The sequence below is a fragment of the Marmota flaviventris genome, chromosome 1 (assembly GCF_047511675.1).
Source record: "Marmota flaviventris isolate mMarFla1 chromosome 1, mMarFla1.hap1, whole genome shotgun sequence".
In the NCBI taxonomy this organism is placed as follows: Eukaryota; Metazoa; Chordata; class Mammalia; order Rodentia; family Sciuridae; genus Marmota; species Marmota flaviventris.
In genome coordinates this window covers 165,345,118-165,366,572 of record NC_092498.1, presented here as the reverse complement: position 1 = coordinate 165,366,572, position 21,455 = coordinate 165,345,118, and the positions used below count along the sequence as shown (strand labels likewise).

At 40.2% G+C, this 21,455-nt stretch overlaps 1 protein-coding gene across 6 annotated transcripts in view; it reads left to right on the top strand.

Moving 5' to 3' along the window:
* Positions 1–21,455, top strand: part of Rft1 (RFT1 glycolipid translocator homolog) — a 46,299-nt gene that overhangs the window by 16,100 nt on the left and 8,744 nt on the right. For all 6 annotated transcript variants that reach the window (XR_011709035.1, XM_071618768.1, XM_071618764.1 and 3 more), the window contains exons 6-11: positions 86–223; positions 6,018–6,096; positions 10,531–10,581; positions 11,455–11,585; positions 13,292–13,436; positions 17,198–17,303. Coding sequence is in view for 5 of the 6 variants with exons in the window: in XM_071618768.1 (XP_071474869.1) it covers positions 86–223; positions 6,018–6,096; positions 10,531–10,581; positions 11,455–11,585; positions 13,292–13,436; positions 17,198–17,303 (650 nt within the window). In the remaining variant the exon portion in view is untranslated. The remainder of the gene's footprint in view (positions 1–85; positions 224–6,017; positions 6,097–10,530; positions 10,582–11,454; positions 11,586–13,291; positions 13,437–17,197; positions 17,304–21,455) is intronic.

Here is a 21,455-nt window from a genome sequence, read left to right as displayed (position 1 = left end):
TGACCTTTGGGGCCAAAATTATAGTCATATCAGTTATGCCTATGTTAAAGCAGTTTAATTTCAACCCATTGTTTTCTTTTTTCAGCTTTTCTATACTTCCGTTCTGGTGCTCTGCTATGTTATTTATTTCACAAAGTTACTGAGTTCCCCAGAATCAACCAAGCAACACACTCTTCCTGTCTCCAGAATAACAGATCTGTTACCCGATTTTACCAGAAACAGGGTAAGTAATGTATTTTGTCTGATTATTTTAAATCACAGGTGATGGTTATCCTTGAGAGAAAGAAGCTGTAACTAGTTTGTTATAGTTGGAAATATTATTTATTCATTTATTTATTTATTTAGGTTCATACTGGGGCCTTAAGCATGCTAAGTAGGAACTCTACCGCTGAGCTACATCCCCAGTACCCCCTCCTTTTTGGGGGGAGTGTGGGTTAAACCTGGGGTCTTGAGCATACTAAGCAAGTGCTCTACCATTGAGTCACATCCCCAGCACCCCCAGCCCTCTTTTAAATTTTATTTTGAGACAGGGTCTTACTAAGTTGCCTAGGCTGGCCTTGAACTTGCAATCCTCCTGCCTCAGTCTCCCAAGTAACTAGGATTATAGGCATGGGCCCATTAGAAAGATAATTTTTTTTAATTTCATATTTTCTCTTTGTTATTAATAAAGTATCTTTTATTTTTTTAAAGAGAGAGAGAGAATTTTTTAATATTTATTTTTTAGTTTTTGGCGGACACAACATCTTTGTTTGTATGTGGTGCTAAGGATAGAACCCGAGCCGCACGCATGCCAGGTGAGCGCGCTACTGCTTGAGCCACATCCCCAGTCCAGAAAGATAATTTTACAGCTCATAATTATAGAGTACTTGCTATGTGCTAGGCCAATGTTTCCAGATCTTATTACTAGTGGCATTTTGGTCTGAACTTGTTGTAGGAACTGCTGTGTGCACTGTAGAATATATAACAGGATCACTTTATTTGCCTGGAGCTTCTGCCACTTCCTACTAGGTGCTTGTAGCAATAGCCTCCAGTGTAACACCCAGAAACTGCTCTGTCTTTTGGTTTTTCCTTGAATTGAAATGTCATACAAGTTCTAAGAAAGCTAGGTGATACCAATAGTTTCTTTATCTAGGTGTGAGCCCAGTCTTTCACATGATCAACCTTCCCATCTAGACCACTGAGGTCTGATACTTATCTGTGGAAGTGAAACATGATCTTTTTCTGCTCAACTCCTCTCTTGGTCCATTTGCCTTGTCTTCTGGCTGTGGTGGGGGCAGTGCTACTGTTCATTGCCCAGAGTTGCACATGAAATGGTCCACTGCACTGCCTCTGCTCAAGTGCTCTATAAACTGCTCTGTGCTGGGCATGTTTCCTTTTCCCCATACTTGTTTGCTTACTGGACGTAGTGTACTTTGTTGTGGTAAGTCACCCACTGGACTTTTTAGTCTTCTTTTGTGATTACTTGAAAAGTAGCCAAATATGTGGGACTTAAGTTTCAGAATTTATGGAATCCTGTTGTACAACTTTTCAGGGAAAACTAGATATTAAGTGTCAAAGTGACATATGTTTTTAGTTATTAGGAAAGCTTTCCATTCTGATTACTGATCTTAAGTCAACATGACAATTTTGGATACCACTGTGCCTCATCTGCAGGCTTAGATGGTTAGGACTCTGGATCATTTTTCTTGCATGGAGCGTCTGCCCCTGGCCCATAGAGCAGGTCTGAGCACAGAAGAGTTTCTTCTCTGAGTTCTCCCAGTGCCCAGCTTTACCAAGCCTGGCCAGCTTTTTATACTGGGCCAGCCCCTATGTCTCAGCATTATTTAGTAAAGGAGCATGTGAAACTGTTAATATAAACAAAAAGAGAAGGTAATAAAACAAGTCCGTCAAGTGTTTATTAACTATCATGGTCTTAGAACGCTGAACCTCAGTTTCTTTATCTGTCAAGTAGGGATAATAATAATCCTTCCCATCTAACATTATTTTGAGAGCCTGATGAAATGGGGGCATTTCAAAAGTGCTCAAGGCTGTGTCCTGGCATGAGTGGGTGACACTAAACGATAGTTTTGTCACTACCATTACACTACTGCTTTGAGAGCAGAGTTGGCTTTGACAGAGGACCCTAGCAAGCAAACACTGATGCCAGTGTTGGGATAAAAAGTCCCACCTCATGGAGCCTGATGTAGGGATCAAATGAAAGAAAACGAGACACTAAAAGCTTCCACCAGAAGCAATTAGATCAAGGCACTATTCAAAAACCTTTCATTAGGCTCTAATTCTCCTGAATTAAGCCCAAACTCGACAGCCCAAATCTGTTACATTCCTGCATCATTCTGTTGGAATTGAAAATTCAAAGATGACTGGTGTACTTAGGTGGCTGGACAGGGAGAAGAGAGAGAAAGAAAAGGTGAACAGAGATTATGAAGGGAGGTAAACCTGGCCTGCTGAGCTGGGTCAGGTAGTAGTGACCTCAGTGCTGTGATTTTCAGATGAGAGAATCAGGGCTTAGTAAAGTTAGTTATCTTCCCTGGCCTTTGGACTGTGTCAAGAACAGAAGCTTGAGCCCCATTCTCCAAGCTTGAGCCTGAAGTGTGAACCTACTATGAGAAGAGTGGGCTAGAGAAAAAGACGTGAAAAAGTTCAGTAGGAGCCTCCGTAATTGGCCAGGTGAGACACAATGAGAGCAGGGGGAGGGTGGTTGGAAATGGGAATGGACAGGCTGGGGCAGAGTCAACAGCTCTGGGATGACCTGGGCAAGTGGAGCAAGGGGTAAAGGAAACAATGCTGTGTGGGGCTGTAGTGGTGATGGAGGGCAAGGGCAGGAGTGTGGCCTCAGGCTCTCTGGTGACTCTTGTCAGTGCGAGAAGGATGTGGCTAATTGGATCATCCTAAGTCAGAGGAGTTTGGGAAGTGGAAGAGTGACTCAAGCTAAAGCTAGATGAGGTTCTTTTATTTTTAAAAAATATTTTTAGTTGTAGATGGACACAGTACCTTTATTTTATTTATTTATGTGGTGTTGAGGATTGAACCCAGTGCCTCACGTGTCCAAGGCAAACGCTGTACCATTGAGCTACAACCCCAGCCCTTTGGTGTTACTGCCCATCACCTTTCACTTTTCAAGACTCATTTTCCCCATCAATCAGGGAAGCTGTGGAATGGCTTAGATTTTAGAGAAATTCACTTCTATTTAGACCACATCAGCAGAACCAACTCAGCTTTGTGGAATAGGTCTTTTTTACCATCCCAAGTGAGAAATTCATTCTGAATAGAATGGTAGAAGTCCACAGAATTTCTCCCACTTAGTAGACACCCCCAAGTTGAACCCCCATCTCAGATTGGACTTAACTGCCAATGTATCCTTAATGAGCACTTTGTGGAAGTGGCAGTAAGCAGTGTGACTGTTCCTTCTGAACCACAGCCCATTTAAATTGAAGGCATTAGGAGAAAGGAATCAATGAGCATAAACTTTTCAGATTGGATTCCCTGTCATGATTTTACACTCCTAATGAACTTTTTCTTTGAAGAACTCATATTCCCAAAGCCATTCACAACCAACTGGCAAGAGGAGTTCACCAATGCCTCATGCATAAGCTGCAACTTTTTGTTTCTTTTGAAAAGAGCACAGGTACTGCTGTACAGACCCCTCAGAGGGCCATCCACCATTGCTTGGGCCAGGAAGTACTGTGAGGGAAATGGCGGTGCCAAGCCTCCCCGAGAGCTGGGCAGAAACAGCATTTGTAGATGAGTGGTCCATAGCACCCCCTAGTGGTGGTAACTTGTCAGGTGCCCTTTGTTCTTGGGGGAGGAGATGATGGCCTGTTTTAAACATCTTGTGGCCCATTTTCCTTCTCACCAGGGCATATTTACTCTGGGGCTTGAGCTTCCTGGCATCTGCTGTAGGTTTGGTGATGCCCTGAAGGCAGCACAATTCCAGAGGATTCAGACCTGTTTTCCCACTGTTTAGAAGGGAAGTTCAGGTGAGGAGAATGGGGGCTGAAACCACTTGCTTAAGAGATGCTGTAGATTTGCCCTGTCCTAAATGGTAGCCACCAGCCACATGTGGCTATTCAGCATTTTGGATCATGGCTGGTCTGAATTGGGATGAACTGTAAATGCAAGAAATATACTGGATTTTGAAGACTCAGTTTGAAAAAAATAATGTGAAATGACACACACATATAAATATATACATATATATTTATTTGATATTTAACATTGATTACATGTTGAAAGAATGATATTTTGGGTTAAATAAAATATGTTAAAATTAATTTCACCTGTTTCTTGTTCACATTCACTGAGACTGCTAGAAAACTGAACATTACATTTCAGCTGGATAGTATTGCTATACACAGATAAGCTTTGGGTCAAGAATAGGGGCCCATGTGACTGGGCAGGTTCCAGGAATGCTCTTGCATCCACTTCCACAGCTGAGGCTGACCTCTTGGAGAGATGACATGGGCTTGGCCTTTGTGATTCACCCCCTACCAAAGAGCCCTTTGAAATCCCACCATTTAAAAGTCATCACTTCAGATAATCAAAAATGTTCAAAATGCAGATATCCTAGGATTAAGAACCTACAATCTTGGGCTGGGGATGTGGTTCAAGCGGTAATATGCTCGCCTGGCATGCGCAGGGTGCTGGGTTCAATCCTCAGCACCACATAAAAATAATAAAGATGTTGTGTCTTCTGAAATCTGAAAAATAAATTAAAAAAAAAGAACCTACCATCTAGATTGAATTTCTGGGATTCCAAGATGCTTGTGTGATAGAGGAGGGGCCCCAGGGGAACTAGGGGAAATTAACTAGCCATCCCTCTATTCCATTTTATGGTTAACTCTCTGGCTTTAAAGCCACGTGTCACATACATTGACCTTTACTTTGAGTATTTGCTTCCTTCTTACCCTCTTTGTCCTTAGAAGATAGAGAGTTTGGTGCCTCCAGGAACTTCAAAAGAACAATATCAGAACTTTTGTTTTTTCCTTTCCTCTGTTATACTAATTTCAAGTGGTTTACTGACCTTAGAAGGCTGAATTTCTTTTGAAATTACAAGCATATCTCATATGCTTGTGTAAAAGGACCCTAGGTGGCCTATTAGGATGTGGAGCAGAATTTATACTGTTGACTGGTGTACTTCAGATGTGTATATGCATGCGTGTGTTACTTGAACCCAGGGGTACTCTACCACTGAACTATATCCTCAGTTCTTTTTATCTTTTAGTACAGGGTTTCACTAAGGTGCCCAGGCTGGCCTTGAATTTGTGATCACTTTACCTCAGCCTACCAAGTCATTGAGGTTTCAGGCATGTCACCTAGACAGACTATTTTAAAGAAAGGAACTCACTCTAAGCTGTATGTGTTAGACGTGGTCAGTGTCCTGTCTGAGTTTCCAAGGGGATCATAGTGGTTCTTTAGAGGTCTTTGTGTATAAATGTTGGGTATGCTCTTTATAGACTTTCTCTTTGTATTTGATAATTGGGTTAGTCAGCTTTCTGTTTCAATAACAAATACCGGAGATAAGCAACTTATCAAGAGATAAGGTTTATTTTGGCTTATAGTTTTAGAAGTTTCAGGTCCATGATGTATTGGCCCAGTTGCTTTGGGCTTATGTCAAGGTAGAAGTGTGTGGCAGAATAAAACAGCTTACCTCATGGCCCGGAAGCTAGAGAAAGAGGAAGAGTCTAGAACCCCACAATTCCATTCATAAGTACACTGTCAATGACTTACTATGCTTCATCTCTGAGAGGTTCTACCACCACCCAAGAGTGCCATGCGGGGGTCCAAGCCTTTAACACATGGCCTTTGGGGTACATTCAAGATCCAAACTATAGCAGTAACATAAAGTCTTTTCTAGTATTTGTGGATGCCTTCTGTATGCTTAATGTTAAATAAGAATTCAGTGGGAACTATTCCAAGTTGGAGTTTAGGGACCAGATTGAGTTTGCCTCTCATGTAGCATTATATTCTAAGCCTTGAAATACCCAGGATTTTAACATTGTTTTGTTTTTGTTTTCTAGGATTTTGTAAATTGGAAAGAGGCTAAATTAACCTGGAGTTTTTTCAAACAGTCTTTCTTGAAACAGATTTTGACAGAAGGTAAGTACAAGGTTACTCTGAGCAGTCAGGAGATCATGGTAGAAATAGAGGGATTTCACAGAACTGTTGATCAAAACTACCTGTCTGGAGCCCCCTTGGCAGAGGACCCTCAGAATTTTTTTAAATTTTTTTAATGAGAGGGAAAACAACATTTATTTAGTTTTATGCTTTACTTAAGTTGCCTAATTTAAATCTCTCTACAGCCTCATTAAAGACATTTCCCCCTTTATTATGGATAAGGAAACTGAGTGTCAGTGAGGTTGTAGAATTTTTTTCAGGGTCCTACAGTAATGAGGAACAGTTTAATTGGAATCCAAGTCTGAGTTAGTCAGCTTTCCATTACTATGAAAAAATACCTAAGCTAATCAACTTAAAAGGAGAAAGGGTTTATTTTGGTTCACAGTTTAAGAGGTTTCATTCCATGGCCACTTGTCCCTGGTGCTTTGGGCCTGTGGTAACACAGTACATCATGGCAGGAGCCTGTGGCAGAGGAGGCTTGTTCATCTCATCACAGCAGGGAAGCAAAGAGAGAGACAATAGTGGTCTAAGGTTCCAGTATCTTCTTCAACAGTGTGCCATCACAACCTGACTTCTTCCCACTAAGCCCCACTCCCTAAAGGTCCCACTACCTCTCAGTCATGGGCTGAAGACCAAGCAGAGCCAAACTATCAAAGTCTAACTATAAAACCAGGTGGTATATCATTTTAATAGAGTTGTTATAAAAGTGTTATCAATTACAGAAAACTTTGGAGATAGGGGAAACTACCCATGAATTCATAATTCCAATTTTTTAATATATTTTTTCTTTCTTTTTTTTTCAATATTTTTAAGAACCAGGTTTTCATCGTTTTATTTTCTTACTCAAGATTGACCCATGACGGGGCTGGGGATGTGGCTCAAGTGGTAGCGTACTCGCCTGGCATGCATGCGGCCCAGGTTCGATCCTCAGCACCACATACAAAGATGTTGTGTCCACCGATAACTAAAAAATAAATATTAAAAAAAATTTAAAAAAAAAAAAAAAGATTGACCCATGTGATACTTTGGTCAGATATCTGACTTCTGACAGAACTCCTAATGCAGAGGCCCTGACAATGAGCTGAAAGCATAATATATGTGTTGATTTTTACTCAGCTTAAATTCAGAGAATGAAATTTGAGGTAGCTATAAGGAGCTGGAAAGTGGAGGGTTTTTTCCTACATACAGATTTGATGTCAATAGATCTGCATATCTGTTACTGAACATATTTTTTTATCTTTTCAAAATTATCCTTTTTTTTTTGGTGCCAGGGATTGAACCCAGGAGCACTTAATCATTGAGCCATATCCCCAGCCTGTTCTTTTTATTATTATTATTATTATTTTTTTAAATATTTATTTATTTTTTAGTTTTCGGTGGACACAACATCTTTGTTTGTATGTGGTGCTGAGGATCGAACCCGGGCCACACGCATGCCAGGCGAGCGCGCTACCGCTTGAGCCACATCCCCAGCCCATATTATTATTATTTGAAGACAAGGTCTTGTGCTAAGTTGCTGAGGGTCTTGCTGAGTTACTGAGGCTGGCTTTGAACTTGTGATCCTTCTGCCTCAGCCTCCCTAACCACTGGGATTACAGACATGCACCACCATACTCAGCTCAAAATGATCTTTTAGTTATAAAAGTAATATAATCCTATTACAAAAATTCTAAAAACCAGAAAATATAATCCTAGTATTCTAAAACAACTACTCTCACTATTATCTTGTTATTTTCTTCTCCCCATATTTGTGTTTTGTTAATTATGACTCCAAAGGGAAGTAATTTACTTCCCCCCAGGTCTCTTTTCCTATCTATGAGCTGAGAGAGGACCAAGAGGGGCCTAAGGGCCCTCTGAGCCTTGAGAGTGCATGCTTCCAGTCTGAGCTTATGACTGCTGGTACAAAAGTTAAACTATTCGGGGGATTTCTGGGTCAGAAACCTTGAGAGAGCTGGCTCCTAGAAAGCAGGGATTCTCCCTGCTGGGCCTGGCACACCACAGATGTTCAGCAAGTATTTGTTGATAGAGTAAGAAGAGTGGCAACAGAAGAGAACTGTAGGAAAATTGTGTGTTGTGGTAGTTCACATTGTGATTAGAACAGAAAAATTAATGGAGAAAGTTTTGGTAAGGATGTTGTTTGTACTTTTTTCTTCCCAAAGTTTTAAGAGCAGTTTTAATGAGTTTGAGGGAGTTGGATCCAGTCTACATGATGTTCTTCAATTCATTGTACAGATTGCAGTTGCTAGACATGTGTTTTGCAACATTTAATTAAGCCATTCACTAAAGCCTCCTGAGCTTGTCCTGAGCAAATCCAGGTACTTGCCCCACAGTTGGGCCATACTAATATGACTTCCTTTCTTGCAGAAGGCCATTAGGAACTTCTCAGGGCCTCCATCTCTATGGCTAGAAAATAAGGAAGTAGGCTGAATGACAACTTAGGTTTCTTTTATCTTTAAAAACTACAGCTCTGAGTCATGTTCAGTGGTGCACACCTGTATCCCAACAACTCTGGAGGCTGAGATAGGAAGATCATAAGTTTGAGACCAGCCTCAGTAACTTAGGGAAACCCTGTCTCAAATAGAAAATAAAAAGCATTGGGAATATAGGTGGTAAAGCTCCCCTGGGTTCAATCTCCAATATAAAAATAATAATAATAACAATAATAATAATAATTATGGCTCTAAAAAAAGTTAAAATAACTGTGTAGTAGCAAAAACGTATGTGCTCCTCCCTTCTGCCCCCACATTTCCTGCAGCACTGTATGCAAGGTGCTGAGACTAGAGATGAAGAGTAACAAACAGACCGTGACCTCAAGGAACTCATTCTCTCACCAGTTGCACATATCATGTGGTTAACCATTTCAAGACTGTGGGACTGTACTTGGAAATGTTAACTCAATCATTAGAAGTCTCTGGAGTGCCTCTCATTTCCTGGATCTCTGCTAGGAACTCAGAGACAGAGATAACTGAGAGGAGTCTTCTGCCCTCAGGAAGCTGGTAGAATATGAGGAGAGGCCTATGCTGCCAGAAGGTAGGGAAAAAGCCAGTCTGGGTTGTAAAAATGCCCTAGGTAGGCCCAGCCTGACTCTAAGCAGCAACTGGAGGCTAACCCCAGATAGGTAGGTGACAACAGAGGATGACAGTGTGATAGGGATGAGACTGGTGAAGAGAGGCCACAAAGATAGTGTGTAAAAGCCCTCATACACAGAATGAAGAAGTCCAGACTTTTTGCAAACACTAATGAGCCATTTGAAGCCATGTGAAAGCAGGGTACAGTTGTTCCTTGGTATCCTGAGAGATCGGTTCCAAGGTCTCTCCCTGCCAACAATGGATAAATCTAAAATCTGAGGATGTTCAAGTCTCTTATGTAAAATGGTGTAGTATTTGCATATAATCTAGATATATCCTTCGTCTACTTTAAATAATCTCTAGAATACTAATAATACCTAATGTAATATAAATGCTATGTAAATCATTGTTAAACTGTATTGTTTAGGGATTGATGATAAGAAAAGAAGATTTGTACATGTTCAGATGCAGTTTTTTTTTTCCCCCTGAAATGTTAACAGGGTAGATCAGAGATACAGACCTGGGAGGACCTTCAGAGGTCTTTGCTACATATACTTGTAAGGAGATAAGATCAGAGAGAGGAGAGTCTTGATAGAAGATGGAAATTTAACCTCTTAATTAATGCTTTCTTCTATGAGCATTTTCTAGGAGGTGAGAACTTGCCCTTTTAGGCTCTGGGCACTGTTTAGTGCTGTCTTTTTAAGAGTTAGTGCTTTTCACTTATGGATAAGAAAATTCATAGAATGGGACAGAGTTGCTCCAGGGTGGTGTCTTCATCTTGAAGGCATTGGGCTGCCTTAGATTTGAGGATGAACTGAGCTTCCAGAACCTCCAGGCCCTGGGGAGTGGGGGCGGGTCTCTCCACCTGAGAGGAAGTGGAATGAGCATGTGCCACTGTCATGGACATTTCCCTTCACAGATAATTTACACTGTGGTTATTTCACCCGCTTAAGACTTGGGACATACTGGGAATGTAGCTTAGTGGTAGAGTGCTTGCCTAGCTTGTATAATGCCTAGGGTTCTATTCTCAGCACTGCAAAAAACAAATAAACTTGTGATAGTTGTTTAGTAATTTCTCCATATTTTATTTTTAATTTATTAGATTGGTTTTATTGGTTAGTTTTTAATTTAGCTGGCTTGGAGATTTGCTGTTAATAAAGCCCTCAGCATTGTCCAAATTATGAGATTACTTGAAATCAGCATTAGGACAAGGAACATGTCTGTAACCGATTATCTGATTTTTCTTCTTTGAGGGTATTCGTCCACCTGAAAAGTTGATAAATGATAAGAGTAAAGGAAATTAATTTATGCATTGAAAATGCTAATTATTTTGCTTTTCCATTTATAGGCGAGAGATATGTGATGACATTTTTGAATGTTTTAAATTTTGGTGATCAAGGTAAGATGAAATTCTATAGTGTTTTAATTAAAGGTGAATACTATTAATAGATACTTCTTAATATCTTTCTTTGTGGTTTGACATATTTAGTGAAAAATGAATCTGAACACTATTATAAATGAATAAATGAATTTTTTAAAAAAATATTTATTTTTTAGTTGTAGTTGGACACAATACCTTTATTTTATTTACGTATTTTTATGTGGTGCTGAGGATTGAACCCAGGACCTCACACGTACTAGGCAAGCACTCTACCACTGAGCCACAACCCCAGCCCCTAGAAATGAATTCTTAAGATTATAAATTGTACATCTTTGTATAAACATATACAGTGTACTGACTATGCCCTCTTGTGTAACTTGAGTGGCAAGTTATTGTTGGGACCCTTTTGCCTTCTGCTTCCTCCTGAGCTCTGGTGCTCATTTTGGGGGTTGGAAGTGTGCTAGGAGAGAAGAAAAAGGGAATTCACTATCACAGTAATAAAGATCTGTCCTGGGTTTAAGTGGCTAAATAAGTCTTTCTCCGTTTTTTTTTTTTTCTTTTCCATATTTATTTATACCAAAGAAATGAAAAAACAATTTAAAAAGCAACTTTACTTTTATTAAAAAGTGCTAGATAGAAGATCTTGTCGATTGTGTGAATGTCAGCATCTTGATTGATATCGTATTATAGTTTTGCAAGATGTTACCATTTTGGGAAACTGGGTAATGGGTACATGGGCTCTCTAGATTATTTCTTTAACTACATGCAAAGCTAAAATTATCTCAAGATTTTTAAAAAGTTTAATTAAACATATTTACCGTTTTAATAATGTTGTGAAAGTTAAAATAGAAAAACAAATATGATTGTCATTTCTTTCTTTTTGTTTTGTAGGTGTATATGATATAGTGAATAATCTTGGGTCCCTTGTGGCCAGGTTAATTTTTCAGCCAATAGAGGAGAGTTTTTATATATTCTTTGCTAAGGTGCTGGAGAGGGAAAAGGATGCCACACTTCAGCGGCAGGTAATCTTGGTTCTCATGCCTATCATCTCTCAAATGAACTTCTATCTAATTGCTAGACAAACAGAAATGTGGAATGGTCGATTTCCCTTTTGTTTGATATGAAATGTTCTTCTAGTTTTCATTTTTCTATCACATTCTGGCAGATGGCAGCACCCAAGCTCATTTCTGTTTCCTGACCTTTACCCTCTCCTCCTGGCTGTCCCCTTTTGTCTTACCCCTTTGTCCCTTTGTATGACCTTACTTTTGACCCAGCCCTCCCAGCTTTTTTTTTTTTTTTTTTGGCTACTGGGGACTTAACCCAGGGGCACTTAATCACTGAGCCACATCTCCATCCCTTTTTATTTTTTTATTTTGAAACAAGGTCTCTCTAAGTTGCTGATGCTGGTTCAAACTTGCAGTCCTCCTGTCTCACAGGCGTACACTACCATTCCTGGCTTCAGAGTTCTTTATAGTTGTCCCCAGTGCAGCACAGAACACCCACCCATGGCTTAGTTTTAGGTATAAGAATAAGATAGTCTCTCCTATTCTCAGATTCTCAAGAACCAGAGGGCCAGGTGCAGTGGCACACACCTGTAATTCCAGCAACTTTGGAGGCTGAGGCAGGAGGATCACAAGCAACTTGAGGCCCTAAGCAACTTGGCAAGATCCTTCCTCAAAATAAAAAATAAATAAATAAAAAAAAAGGGCTGGGGGTGTGGTTCCATGGTTAAACACACCTGAGTTCAATCCTTAGTACCAAAAAAAAAAAAACCCCAAAAAACCAGAGGATGCCAAGGTTGGAGCTGGGCTAACCTACAGCATAGGGAAGAAAATATGTGGTCACAGGGCTTCTCTCACCACACCAATTATGTAAGTTTTTTAAAGACTGTGTCTGACCAGGGCTACATTCTGACCCTAAAAATCTATGTACTCTGGTTGGTCAATACGAAGAGATTTTAATCCAGGAGCATTTGGTTATAGAAACTACTTTTTCTAAAATCATTGAAAATGTCTGACGTATCTTAGAATTCAAAGAAAACAAAATCCATCTCTTACATATGTAAGAAGGCATTTTACAAAGTATAGTTTATGCACACAGTATCTCAAGATGAGCTACTTTAGTTCTCAGTCTGGTTTAAGAATATGAACCCAAGTGTACATTGATAATAAATCAATATCTTGAGATATTTGTCAGGAGAAACATGAGCCGGCTGGCATAAATGAAAACTTACTCCATTTTAGAATAAAATATCAGGGCTGGGACTGTAGCTCAGTGGCAGAGTGTTTGCCTAGCACGTGTGAGGCCATTTTACATAAGGGACTTGAGCATCCTCAGACTTTAGATTTATCCATTGTTGGCAGGGAGAGACCTTGGAATCGGTCCCTCAGGACACCAAGTGACCTTAGCACCACATAAAAATAAATAAAGACATTCTGTCCATCTACAACTACAAAAAAAAAAAATCTTTTTAATCAGGGTAGAGTGAGTGGTTCATAAGTAATATTTAAAATGATTCATTCTAAATGAGTTATCCTTTAGGTACACACTATCCCCACTTTTTTTTTTTTTCCCTGATTGAAAAGAAATGTGCTACAGAAAAGCAGTGAGGTCTTATCTTAATTCATTTGGAAAAATTATCTGTAAAACAGTACAGGGGGAAGGTGAGATGTGAGGGTGTTCTTTAGTTCATGATTTATCCAGCTTTCTTCCCTTTCCCCCAACCCAGGAGGACTTTGCTGTGGCTGCTATGGTTTTGGAGTCCTTGCTCAAGCTGGCCCTGCTGGCTGGCCTGACCATCACTGTTTTTGGCTTTGCCTATTCTCAACTGGCTCTGGATATCTATGGAGGGGCCATGCTTAGCTCAGGATCAGGTATGTGCTAGAGTTTTGTCTAATTTGTTTTAATTTCGAAACAGAAATAGAAGAGTCTCCTGAAGTTCAAAAATTTGCGCACACTCAGTCAACATCTGTGTTCCTGGAGAGTTGTGGGAAAGCTGGGCTTGTGGGACTGTTCTCTCACTGGAGTTGAGATGTGCATGCTCAGGGTGATCAGTTCCCCAGCCTCACCTGGAGAAGTTATGAATCTTCCTTACAGTTGGCTTTTCCTCGCAGGCCTAAAATGTGTTTTGCCAAGCACTTGCCTGTGCTCCCTTTGGGGCAAGGGAGGAGGGCAGAGAGCAGGCTTTAATGAATCTCCACTTGGTATTAAACACATCTGAAGATAGTAAATGCCACATAAATCCCAGGCCTGATGCATAAAAGCCTCGGAAGGACAACCCAGAGCAATTTGCAGAGAATAAAATTGATCTCAGCAAATAAAATGGTATATTTAATCCACTGACTCTTGGTGTTTGAAGGAGAAAACTATTGAATATGTCTGATGAAATACCTGGTGCCCAGGCTGCTGAGACTCTTATAGCACTTTCTGGTCCTTGGGAACTTCACCAGTTTCAAAATGTGCTGGGCTATAGGCTAGCAATAGTCCATTTGTAGAATTTCATTTTGGATTTAGCAAAGATGTTTTTAATTACTCAGGTCACTAGACAAGAACTTAGAAGATTTTTTTTCTGTTGCCCCATCTCAGTATAATTAAGGGCTTTGTCCAATGCCTTTTTACAAGTTCTTTCACTATTGTAGTTGCCACTATACTGGCGCTTAAACTTTTGGTATTGGGAAAAAATGGCCAAGTTTCTACACTAGAGCAAAGGTCATGAAGTTTGTAGGAACACCTGCTATGAAGCCAATGAAGTGGTTTGCAGCTCCCTGGGGCTTGTGTTGTGAGAAGTACATTTCCATCAGGCAACTGCAGGGAGGCCTCATTAGGAAGCCATTAGTAAGTTTATGTGCAGAGATTGGGGATCAACTGTTTCACAGCAGCTCTGCCCCTTTAGAAAGCAATCACTAAGGGACAGCCTTTTCTGTAACAGTCACAGGATGTTGCCAAGAAAGGCTGTCCCATCATTGTAATGTTCATCTGGTAAGGTAATTAATCACAGAAGAGATACACACAAACTACTATCATTGTGTTGTCCTTTTATTTAAGTGAGGTGCAGGTATGGTTTTGAGCGTCAATAATAGAGTTAGCAATTAAAAGGATCAGAGTTCTGAATCATTAATAATTTTAGACTCAAAAAGGTGTTCTCCAGTCTCATCTTCAGAGAGAGCAGTCCTGAGAACAGTTCTTGTTTCTCAGTGTCTTAAAAGCATTGTGGTTTGGTGGGTCACTGCAGGGTATTCAGGACCACTGGCCTCTCTTGCCTAGGCCAGGGTCCCAGCATAACTGCCCCAGCACAGTCTTTTAGCATTTATCTCTGAGTCTTTGGTGCCTCACACTTTTTTTGGGGGGAGGGCGGGTACCAGGGATTGAACTTGGACACTTGACCACTGAGCCACATCCCAAGCCCTATTTTATGTTTTATTTAGAGACAGGGTCTCATTGAGTTGCTTAGTGCCTTGCTTTTGCTGAGGTTGGCTTTGAACTCGTGATCCTTCTGCCTCAGCCCCCAGAGCTGCTGGGATTGCAGGTGTGTGCCACCGTGCCTGGTAGTGCCTCTCACTTTGATCATACTTCCACTCTCTGTAAAGCCCATGTGGCTTCTAGGTAGGGCAGTACTTTTCACAATGTGCCTGCTGACTGTCCCTATCTGTGCTGCCCCTCTTCTCCCTACCTGCTCCTGTCTCATCAGACTGTATCTCCTTAGGCCTTTACTGTACCAGAAAATATAACACTTTTGCTCTCTCCATTCTACCTCATATTCCCCACAACCCCACTTTTTTGTTTTTCAATAGTAGGGATTGAACCCAGGTGCATTCTACCACTGAACTACATCCCCAGCCTTTTTTATTTCTTATTTTGAATCAGTGTCTCTCTAAATTGCCCAGGCTGGCCTTAAATTTGCAATTCTCCTGCCTTAACCTTCCAAGTAGCTGGGATTACAGGCATGTACCACCATGCCCAGCTTCTTGATTTTTTAATTTTTTTTTCTTTGTGGCCTTATATTACTTTCCTGGGGCTTCATGACAAAGTACTACAGACTGAGTGGCTTTATTTAATTATTTTGTTGTGCTAGGGTTTGAATTTGTGTATGTTAGGCACGTGTTCTACCACTGAGCTACACTTTTAGTCCCTCTAGTGACTTTATTTTGTTTGTTTGTTTGGTACTAGGGATTGAACCACTGAGCCACATCTACAGCCCTTTTTTTTTTTTTTTTTTCTAAATTTTTTTTTTTTTTTTTTTGAGAGAGAGAGTTTTAATATTTATTTTTTAGTTTTTTCGGCGGACACAGCATCTTTGTTTGTATGTGGTGCTGTGGATCGAACCCAGGCCGCACGCATGCCAGGCGAGCACGCTACCGCTTGAACCACATCCCCAGCCCTCTACAGCCCTTTTTAATATTTTCTTTTGATAAAGGGTCTTGCTGAGTTGTTCAGGGCATCACTAAGTTGCTGAGGCTGGCTTTGAACTTGCCATCCTCCTGCCTCAGTCTCTTAGGCCACTGGGATTACAGGCATGTGCCACCACACCTGGCCCTTTAGTGACTTTAAATCGCAGAAATTACTGTATCATGCTCCTTTCTGAAGGCTAGAAGTCCAAAATCAAGGTGCCAGCAGGGTTTTGCTCTCTGATAGCACTAGGGGAAGGTCTTTTCTTGCCTCTTCTAGTTTCTGGTGTTTGTCCACAGTCCTGGGTATTCCTTGGCTTGTCCTTGTATCACTTAAGTCATGTGGCCATGTTCTCCCTATTTGTCTTCACATTTTCTTCCCTTTGTGTATATCTGTCTTTTGTCCACATTTCCCCTTTTTGTAAGGATACCAGTCATTGGGTTAGATCTCTTTTTAACTATATTAGCTCTATAAAGACCTGTTTCTAAATAAGATCATATTCTGAGGTGCTAGGAGTTAGAACTTCAGTGTGTCTTATTGGGCGTACGTAGTTCAACCCATAAGATCTCATTCAATTCACAGTTTAAGATTCCATCTTTGAAGTCCCCAAATTGTCTCAAAGCTTTCTCTCTTTAGTCACTGCTTCATGCCAGAGTTTGTATTCCTCATGCTTGTAGGCAGCTCACTGTCTATCCTCAGATGGGCCGATGTAAGCTGTTAGCATTCAGTTACCTGGTGAGAGTGACCCTGTTTCTTTCTGCTTTGGCCAGAGAGAGGAGGAGGGGAGAAGCTTATTAGTGATAGAATTGCATTACTTTGTTTGAGAAGGAAATATCATTATTGGCTCTGGTTCTCACTGTGGATTGTGAATGTTCTATCTCAGTAGATCTTTTTCTAGGACCTGCCCAACTGAGATTCCCTTAATATTCAGGGCCACTTGTGTCTTGAGCATTCAAACTAGCAGGCCTCCTTGTGCTGATTTTAAAATGAGCAGATTAGCTTGCTTTTAGTTGTTAGATCTATATATGTATTCAGATCTGTATATTTATTCATAACTACTCTTTTGTTTTTAACTGATTATTTTAGTAGTACCATGGAATGCTGGGAGTCCTCCAATATGTATGCATTCTGTCCACTGTTAACAGTAGGTCCCATGGCCCAGTTCTGGTGTTTTCTTAGCATTCAACCAAACTGTGGTAGTATGTAGTCCTATTTGGATCTAGAATCTTGGTGGGTTGTTTCCTTGTAGGTCCTGTTTTGCTGCGTACCTATTGTCTCTACGTCCTCCTGCTTGCCATCAATGGAGTAACTGAGTGTTTCACGTTTGCTGCCATGAGTAAAGAGGAAGTTGACAGGTGGGTAACCTAGAAGGTACACCCTTAATCATGACCTTTGGCCAAAATGAACTAACTTGCTAATCTTTTTTCATTCTGAACATGTGTTCACTGATGGCTTTCTCAGAGACAATACTAGACCACAAATATGCTGCATCCCCAGGATCTCTACAGCCTGGCATGATTTAGCTAGTACTCCCTATAGTAGGGTCAGGGGACAGCAAATTCTGTGTGCTTCCCTTTGTGGATGGAGAAATGTCATCCCTAAAGTGTCATGATTGTCTAGGTGTACAGAGTCAGGCATACAATAAGGTAGACTTCCATCTCTCCATCCTATTACCCAGCCCCCACTTAGTGGTCCTCAACTCTTGTCATCTATTGACTCTAGATCAGCAACCCTGTTCTGGAACTTCAGTCAGTGGGTCTCAACATTGGTTGTGTGTCAAAATCCTCTGTGGAACTTATTAGAAATGCATATTTCTATCTGCTATATTTGCACTACTCTTTTTCCCATATTACCTGTAGGAACAGCAGGCCCTTGAGTGTGTGTGTGCATGTGTGCATGTATGTGTATGTCAATTATTCTGAGATGAACTCCTGGTTAAGTGCCTTTGGCCCACACCCAGAATCATTCACCTCTTCTGTCCTAAATACCAAAACCTAGCAAGGCAGTATCTTAATGCACCACTATAGGACAAGGTTAAGGAACAGCATAAAAGACAAGAGAGGAAAATAGAGAAGAGAATAGAAAAGGTTGGTGTAGATGGCGGGGTGAGTGGCTCTTGTTATTCAATCACCCCTTGAGGCTTGGATCTCTTGTGTGTTTTCATGCTGCCTCTGTAACCTTGAGTGCTATTGAGAACTCTTTGAGGCCAGGTCATAGAGGCAGGATGGGGAAGGGAGCTCAGAATCAGGAAACTTTTTCTTCTATTAGACTGGCTTCTGTCTGTTCTCATGTTGGGCTGCTTCAAATAGAAGCTATGGTGACTTTGTTTGCCACTAGTGGTCGAGAACTTGTCTAGACCAATGTCCCAACCTAGACCAATGAGATTCTCCTAGGAAATTCTGCTACCTCCCAGACCAATTGAATTAGAATTTGGGGAGGCTTGAACCAGGGAATCAATTCATTACGCAGTTCCAGGTGATTCTGATTCTAAGTGTGTGATAACTACCGGCCCAGGCCAGCTTTCACAGTAAACATACATTGAGCTCTGTGACCCAGTAGATACCTCGGTACTGAAGCCAGAATCCACAAAGCAGGAAGTATTCCAGTTATGCACAAGATACAGTGATGCTTTTTATTTCTTTTTTTTTTTTTTTTTTAAAGAGAGAGAGAGAATTTTAATATTTATTTTTTAGTTATCGGTGGACACAACATCTTTGTTTGTATGTGGTGCTGAGGATCGAACCTGGGCCGCACGCACGCCAGGCGAGCGCGCTACCGCTTGAGCCACATCCCCAGCTCCGCTTTTTATTTCTTCTACTTCATTTTTCAAAATTATCATCTTATAACCTACTGAATTGATTTCTCAGCCTATTAATAGGTCACAACCCATAGTTTTATTTATTTATTTATTCATTTTGTAGTACTGGGAATTGAACCCAGGCTCTTGTGCATGCTAGGCAAGCACTCTGCTACTAAGCTACATCCCAAGACCTACCATAGTTTTAAAATAGTGGTCTAGACATGGTTTTCACCTCAAATAATTAGATTTGTAGCTATAGAATTGCTTTGAGTCCACTCTTCCCCCACCCCATGGATGAAAAAGTCTAAGTTTACCTTGAAAGTACCATTTTTTTTATTTGAAATGCTTCTTCAATTGAATCATTTAAAAATATAATTTGACACAGTAAGTATGGCTTTGTGACATCATAGAAAGAGCTTGGACTAGCAGTCTAGTACTTGAAGGGAATTTTATTGTAATAACTTTAGCATTAGTGTGTGTGGGGGTCAACACTGAATCCATTTAAAATGTAAAAAAAAAAAAAAAAAATTGCTGCTCAGCACAGTGGGCTCTCACCTGTAATCCAAGTGACTCAGGAGGCTGAGGCAGGAGGATCATAATTTCCAGGTCAGCGTTGGCAACCAAGTAAAACCCTTTCTCATAACAAAAAAATAAAGGTCTAGAATTGTAGCCCAATGGAGAGTGCCCCTGGGTTCAATTTTAATACCACAAATAAATAAAAAACCTTGCAACAAAACCAAGAGGAAATACAGTGGATGGTTGCTTTCTTTTCTTTTATGTTGCACTGAACCAAAGGAAACAACTCTTTAAGTTAGCTATAATGGAATGTTGACAATATTTCAACATCTGGAAAATTGTTTTCATGGTATTAGGAAGCAGAAAAATCAGAGGCCAGAGCACCTTCTAATGCAGTTCTTATCTGATATAACTTTGTTCCCCTTGGAGTAAAATATGACTTTAAGCATGGTCTTCAGACAGCACTCTCAGTTCTGTCTGGGTCCCTGTCCCCAGCCCTCTGCCCTTGACTGAGCATATGGAGCACCCAAGTTCATCATAGACCCTGTTTTTTTTTTTTTTTTTTCATCCTTGTGAATTTTTTTTTTTTTAATATTTTAATATTTATTTTCTCAGTTTTCGGCGGACACAACATCTCTGTTGGTATGTGGTGCTGAGGATCGACCCCTTGCCGCACGCATGCCAGGCGAGCGCGCTACCGCTTGAGCCACATCCCCAGCCCCATCCTTGTGAATTTAACCAAATAAAACTGTAGCTTGGATTTTTATAGTAGATTAATAGCTTAAATTAAATGTTACAATCGATTATAATGATTTTACATTGAACAATTTAGATTCAGAATTGAAAAAAGGCGTTGATGCAGACGTGGATTTTTATCTAGTCAACTTCAGGTTAACCAGTGTTTTTCTAAATAAAAATAGAGTGGTTAGTTCTGAAATGTTAAGGCTTCCTTTGAATTGCAAGTTGCTCTTTATTTAATAGCCTAATATATAGGATCTGATTGATGGATTTTTCATTATACTGTACTGAAGAATTTTTGTTCTCTTTTGTGTAAGATGTCTCATTTTCTTTCTTGCATTCAACAAAAACTTTTGCGCATTTACTCTCTAACAAGCATTTATTTAAGTTTTGGGAATACAGCATTGAAAAAAACAGCTAAGATCCCTGTTCTCCAGAGCTAATGAGAGGCAAACTAGTTAAGAAAGTAGAAAATGTACTGTTTTAAAAAGTAAAATAGGATTATGTAGTGAGTGGTGGGAGGCCATTAGATTGGCTAAGTTGAGGTCTGAATGACCAAACGATGGTCAGAGACAGGACAATGCTTTCTAGGCAGAGGAAGGCCCAAGATTGACAGCTCCTTTGCCTGATTTATTGATCTTAGAGTGCCCTTATATATAAACCACATAACTGTTGAATGAAAAATGACTGTGATCTTCTTGTGCTGATACATAAGAGGTCAGTGCTATCCTTTTTGTATCTACAGAGGCTCCATTTTACACATTTGTAATCCCAGCAACTAAGGAGGCTGAGGCAGGAGAATCACAAGTTCAAGGCCAGCCTCAACAAGTTAGCAAGACTCTGTCTCAAGATAAAAAATAAAAAGGACTGGGGATGAAGCTCCATGGTAGAGCATCTATGGATTAAATGCTGCCAAAAACAAACAAAATAAAATTCGTGTGGCTGTGATTTAATGTGTTCAGTTAGCAGCTACTAAGGGGTGCTTTGGTCAATACTACAGTCAATACCCTTGACCATCCATTTTCTGGTAAACCTGATTTTAAGTCCAGTATCTTCTCAGATCATGGAGAAATAAACATTCATAAATAAATTGCTATTTATGTTAACCAACCCTTATAAAATAGTCAATGTCAATGACGAATAATTTTGCTTTGATTTTAATAGTGCTGTTTTAATTGCATCTTTAAAGCTCTTTATTTTTTTTTATGAAGTGGATTATGTCTTTAAGGCTACAGATTTGTGACTTCTGAAAAGTTTAGCAGCTACAGAGCCTCTTGTAGTGGAAGACAGTGTGCCTTATCATTCTCAACTCCTCCCAGATGGTCATACCAAAGAGGCTACATACATAGTTGAATGCTTCTCAGCTTGAATTACTATGAATTAGCTATTGGTTTCATTTATTACTGCCATTTTACTTGGAGTTGTGTGAGGATGACTTTGAAAGTTTTTGAAT